The sequence below is a fragment of the Cyprinus carpio genome, chromosome A21, assembly GCF_018340385.1.
Source record: "Cyprinus carpio isolate SPL01 chromosome A21, ASM1834038v1, whole genome shotgun sequence".
Classification (NCBI taxonomy): domain Eukaryota; kingdom Metazoa; phylum Chordata; class Actinopteri; order Cypriniformes; family Cyprinidae; genus Cyprinus; species Cyprinus carpio.
The window spans coordinates 16,008,753-16,014,752 of NC_056592.1; the positions used below are offsets into that span (position 1 = coordinate 16,008,753).

Consider the following 6,000-nt stretch of genomic DNA (forward strand, 5'->3'; position numbering starts at 1 on the left):
CAGACTGTCAGACAGGTTTGGACCAACATGGGGCTGAAATCAGAATTTTCTTTTTCTTTTTTTGTTGAATGTTCCCTTTAACCCTATAAAGCCTATTGTATCATGATTGAAATGCACATTATGAACAACATATTGTACACAATCTACTGCATGCATTGAGTCAACTAACTGATAGTTTACAATTTTTTTGCAAGTAAATGGCCTTTTAGTATAATTGTAAAAATGTCCACCTTCAGGCTGTTGAAGATAGTCTTTTTTATGACGTGCTTTTACTGATTTTTATAAAGTAAATAACTTTTATATTATTAGCAATATTATGAAATTTATTATCTTTTTTAATAAAAATCATGTTGAAATGTATCAAATACATCAAGCTTTTCAGAAATGTTTGTGTACATCTCTCATTTATCATATCACTTCATTATATGTTTTGCTCCTCACAATAAAAACCTCAGAGCTTTGGATACATGAGCTTAAGCATTTAAATATCATAGCTATAGAGCAACAAAACTGATATTTGCGTGCTTTTTCTGTAAGCAGTCTGCTATACTGTATACATAAAGATGCCTATTTTTGCTCAGTTTGGACCTCTGAGTAAAATTGAGGTGTTTTTTTCCTTCTCGAGTATAAGCCCCATATTCTTGATGACATTATATGAGTCATGAATGCCTGATCAACAACAACAACAACTTTTAAATATATTTCTGACTGTTATTTTATGAGTCACGCTTTGCAGTGTTAAGTTATCTTATAGCCAAATTCAAAGGCAGCATTATATACATTCTTTAGAATACATTGTGACATGACATGTTCTGTAAAACTGCATTTTTCCATCTCAAAACTATATCTAAATTACGGCCTATGCTCTCAATGTCAAATGCAGAAACGTTAATCCATGCGTTTATGACCTCAAGGTTAGATTATTGTAATGCTTTATTGGGCGTGGTTGGTTCTGCACGCTTGAGTAAACAAACTCCAGTTAGTCCAAAATGCAGCAGCTAGAGTTCTTACTAGAACCAGGAAGTATGATCATATTACCCTATCCAACATCGTATAGATTTTTAAAAACTTGCTTATTACTTAGAAAAGCCTGAATGGTTTAGGCACCTCAGTATTTGAACGAGCTCTTGTTACATTATAGTCCTCCCACGTCCGCTCCGTTCTCAAAACTCTGGCAATTTTGATAATACCTAGAATATCAAAGTCAACTGCGGGCGGCAGATCCTTCTCCTATTTAGCGCCCAAACTCTGGAATAACCTAGCCCCCGACCTAACATTGTTCGGGAGGCAGACACACTCTTGCAGTTTAAATCTAGATTAAAGACCCATCTCTTTAACCTGGCTTACACATAACATACTAATACACTTCTAATATCCAAATCCGTTAAAGGATTTTTAGGCTGCATTAATTAGGTAAACCGGAACCGGGAACACTTCCCATAACACCCAATGTACTTGCTACATCGTAAGAAGAATGGCATCTACGCTCATATTAGTCTTTTTCTCTCTTATTCCGAGGTCACCGTGGCCACCAGATCCATCATCTGTATCCAAGTCAGATGGTCACTGCAGTCACCCGGGTCCAGTATGTATCCAGCCCAGATGGTGGATTAGCACCTAGAAAGGACCTCTACAGCCCTGAAAGACAGCGGAGACCAGGGACTAGAGCCCCAGAGACAGATCCCCTGTAAAGACCTTGTCTCAGACGACCACCGGGACAAGACCACAGGAAACAGATGATTCTTCTGCACAACCTGACTTTGCTGCAGCCTGGAATTGAATGCTGATTTCATCTGGTCAGAGGAGAACTGGCCCCCCAACTGAGACATGGTTTATAAAGGTGAGAAATGTTAACAATAAATATACAAAATTTTAACATAAAATTAAAACAAAAATTAAAAATTAAACATATTATTATCATAATTCTTAATATTAATGCAACTTATTATTTTCAGATTTGTTTATTTTTATGCTTACAACAATTGAACGTCAAGTGAACGTCAACCCAAATATTCTGTCATTAATTACTCACCCTCATGTTGTTTCAAAGTCGTTTTTGTGTATGTAAAGAGTTCGACATCAGAAAGCAGTAAGCAGTGGACTGTATGTTTGGAACATAGATTTGGTGTCATTTTCAATAACATGCACATAAATGAAAAACAATGTCCTCCTACTGTTTCTTTCCTTCAACAAACGTTCAGTTTTCATTATTTACCATTTACATTTAGAATGCATGCCCTTATAGCACCTCCTTAGGTGTAGAAAACACACTATTGTCATAAGCTCCTCAATGCAATACTTCGATAGCATTTTTTTTTTTCTCTCTACTGGATTAAACAAAAAATTTATGATACAACAAAAAAAGAAAAAATAAATAATATTCTCCACCACTTATTAGACACAAAATAAAGAAAAATATAAGATCAAAATCAATTTATAATGGGATATTGAAAAATGTATTTAACATGTGACATAAAATGAATACATATCTATGACCCAACTCTTCTACCAGTCACCAATTCTTCTACTCACTTAACCATACTTCACCAAAAAAGTTGTTTTATAGTAAAATGAATGCACATTACTGTTTTGAATCTCAATATTTATATATAGCACAATAGTATTTCCTATTTTAATCAACTGTGATTTATCAATTATTACAATACAAAAAAACACAAATACCAAAAGCCAACTGAATTTCAGAATTATTCAACATAACGGGTCATTATTATGCATTGTTTTCAACATCACAGGTCATTCTTGTAGAGTAACTATACGAATAGTTCAGCAGCTTTAACTAATTCATAAATTCTGTTTTTACACAAACTAAAAAAAACCAATGTTATATATAAAAACACTTTCATTTTAGTTTGACTTTTAAAAGTAAAAGTCCAGAGGTACAATTAGTTGGCTAATTACACACTAAAATATACAAAATTTGCAATTTTCAGATAGTAGTCAATGAATATATTCACCAAAAACAAAATCCAAATAATTAAAAATCAAATTAACAATAATTACACAGCAAGTTAACAATCTCTTCTCTAAAAATAAATAAGGATATTTGATCCTTAAGCATGTGGAGCAAAATGAAGAATCCAAATTACCCCAAAGCTCCAGCATGTAGCATATTTTATATGGCATTAATCAGTTCACACTGGAAATTATATTAGTGACTAATTGCCTTCAGAAGGAACTGTCACAAGATTACATATTGTGAAAATTCTAGTAATTATTACTTTAAATGAATGTATTCTACAATAAAAACCTGATAATTGGTAAACTGTAGGTTACATTACAACATTTGTAATTTTCATGTAAAATATTGTAAAATAAAATAAAATGTAATATTTAAATTTTAAAATTAAGATTTAAATTGTGCAAGGAACCAGCAAAAATAAGTATTTTCTAATCAGTAACCTGCCCCTGTAATCATAATTTCTGTGAACAGGAAATAAAAGTTGTTGGTGTTTATTACAAATGTGTTTATCTCGTTATTTACATTATATACAAATTTTTTGTTTGGCAATTTATAAGATGCACTGTTGAAAGTGTTTAGTAACTAGCTGTATTATAAAAATAGCATTATATAATTTCTTAAAAAGATTACTGGGTATTGAACTGAAACTTTGATTAATATATTCCATGTACATTCATGCTTGTGTAGTTTGACAGCGCAAGCAGTCCACCCCCGTCGATTTTACAACGCTTTATTGCTAATTAATCACATTTCGAGAGCTTGTGTAGTTTGACAGCGCAAGCAGTCCACCCCCGTCTGGTAAAGAGAGAGAGAGAAAAAAAAGGAGGAGAGAAACGGGCACAAACACTCCCATATTTGTTTAGCGCGACAATCTGGAGCGCACCGAAGATTCAAGCTCAACACCAGACATTCCCTGCCGCGCTTCTATAGGAAACAAAACATGTCTTGGCTCTGTGTGGCTCACCACTGCCCCATCAAAACGGCAGCTGAAATTGATGAAAGATATTCAGATCATCAGGGAGTTTTAAAAGTTAGCACACCATCTTTGGTATGATACGTTTGGCGTGGAGTGTTTGGCGGATCACGCATTGCTTCAGACTGGATGCTACAAGTTTGAAGTCGAAGCGCTTTTTGGATGAGAATACACCTGGAAATGGGGGATCAGCGTCAAAGGTACCCAGAATGGATTTAACTACTGTCCCATTCCCCTCGCTGAACTCATCCGCGGATACTAATGGCACAAGCGCGCCGAGACCCCCGCCGCATTCACAGTGCGCGGCGGTGCTCATCATTCTCGTGGTTACCGTGATCATCTTGGTGACCATTGTGGGGAACGTATTAGTGGTGGTGGCCGTTTTCACCAGCCGCGCGCTGCGTGCGCCACAGAACCTCTTTCTGGTCTCTTTGGCGTCTGCTGATATTTTGGTGGCCACTTTGGTTATTCCATTCTCCCTAGCCAATGAAGTGATGGGCTACTGGTACTTTGGAAGCACCTGGTGTGCCTTCTACCTGGCTTTGGACGTGCTCTTCTGCACGTCATCCATTGTGCACCTCTGCGCCATAAGTTTGGACCGCTACTGGTCGGTCACCAAAGCGGTCAGCTACAACCTAAAGAGAACCCCGCGGAGAATAAAGTTCATGATCACGGTGGTGTGGGTCATTTCGGCTGTGATTTCCTTCCCACCGCTTCTCATGACCAAACACGACGAGCTAGAGTGTTTGCTGAACAACGAGACCTGGTACATCCTCTCCTCCTGCATGGTATCGTTTTTTGCGCCTGGTCTCATCATGATTTTGGTGTACTGCAAGATCTATAGGGTGGCTAAACAGCGCGCGTCCACCGTGTTCGTGGCTAAGAACGGGATGGAGCGACAACCATCGCAATCCGAGACCTGCTTCGTGCGTAAAGGCAAGTCAGAGATGGAGAGCCCCAGCAGTCACAGCTCAGGCAGCCGAGAGCGCAAAGGCGAACTCGACGACATCGATCTAGAGGAGAGCAGCGTCTCCAACAAACAAAGAAACTCGCGCTTCTCCAAGAGCAGGAAAGTGGAAGGGGCACAAGCGTGTCCAAAGCAAAATGGACGGCTGTCATGGGCATGTAGCCGCGCGTCGGAGCTCGATCAGGAACCGAATGCGCGTCATCTGTCTTTGTCCAAGTCAAAACTGGCACAGATGCGAGAGAAGCGCTTCACCTTCGTGCTGGCAGTAGTTATGGGGGTGTTCGTGCTCTGCTGGTTTCCCTTTTTCTTCACGTACAGCCTTCATGCCATATGCCGAGAAAGTTGCACAATACCGGATTCTCTATTCAATCTCTTTTTCTGGATTGGTTACTGCAACAGCTCTGTGAACCCCATCATTTATACCATTTTCAATAGAGACTTTAGGAAAGCTTTCAAAAAGATAATGTGTCATCATTCTACACGCACGTAAATGCACACACATATGTATATGGGTCAATGACAAATAAAAGGGTGTCATAGAGTGTCAAGAGGTGATAAAGAGGGGGAATCTTTTGAAAATATAATATAATACACTGTAAAAAAAAAGGGGGGGGGGGGGGATGTAACCTGCAATTATTACATTAAAGTGCGATTTCTGCCTGATCTTACCCTTAAATTTAGTTTTCTTGGTGTAACCTGATATGTGACTATGGACCACAAAACCAGTCATAAGTAGCACAGGTATATTTGTAGCAATAGCCAAAAATACATCGTAAGGGTCACAATTATTGATTTTTTATGCCAAAAATCATTAGGATATTAAGTCAAGATCATGTTATATGAAGATATTTTGTAATTTCCCTACCGTAAATATATCAAAACTTAATTTTTGATAAGTAATATGCATTGCTAAGGACTTCATTTGGACAGACTTAAAGGCAATTTTCTCAGTATTTAAATGTATTGCTCCCTCTGATTCTAGATTTTCAAATAGTTGTATCTCGGCCAAATATTGTCCTATCCTAACAAACCATACATCAATGGAAAGCTAATTTATTTGATGCAGATATATATATAATA

At 37.5% G+C, this 6,000-nt stretch overlaps 1 protein-coding gene across 1 annotated transcript; it reads left to right on the forward strand.

Annotated features, from left to right (window-relative positions):
- The first annotated feature begins 3,731 nt into the window (after window positions 1–3,731).
- Window positions 3,732–5,748, forward strand: adra2db (adrenergic, alpha-2D-, receptor b). The gene has a single exon (XM_042711051.1). The coding sequence runs from the start codon at window positions 4,031–4,033 to the stop codon at window positions 5,408–5,410; it is 1,380 nt and encodes a 459-aa protein (XP_042566985.1). The 5' UTR covers window positions 3,732–4,030; the 3' UTR covers window positions 5,411–5,748.
- Window positions 5,749–6,000: the final 252 nt, after the last annotated feature.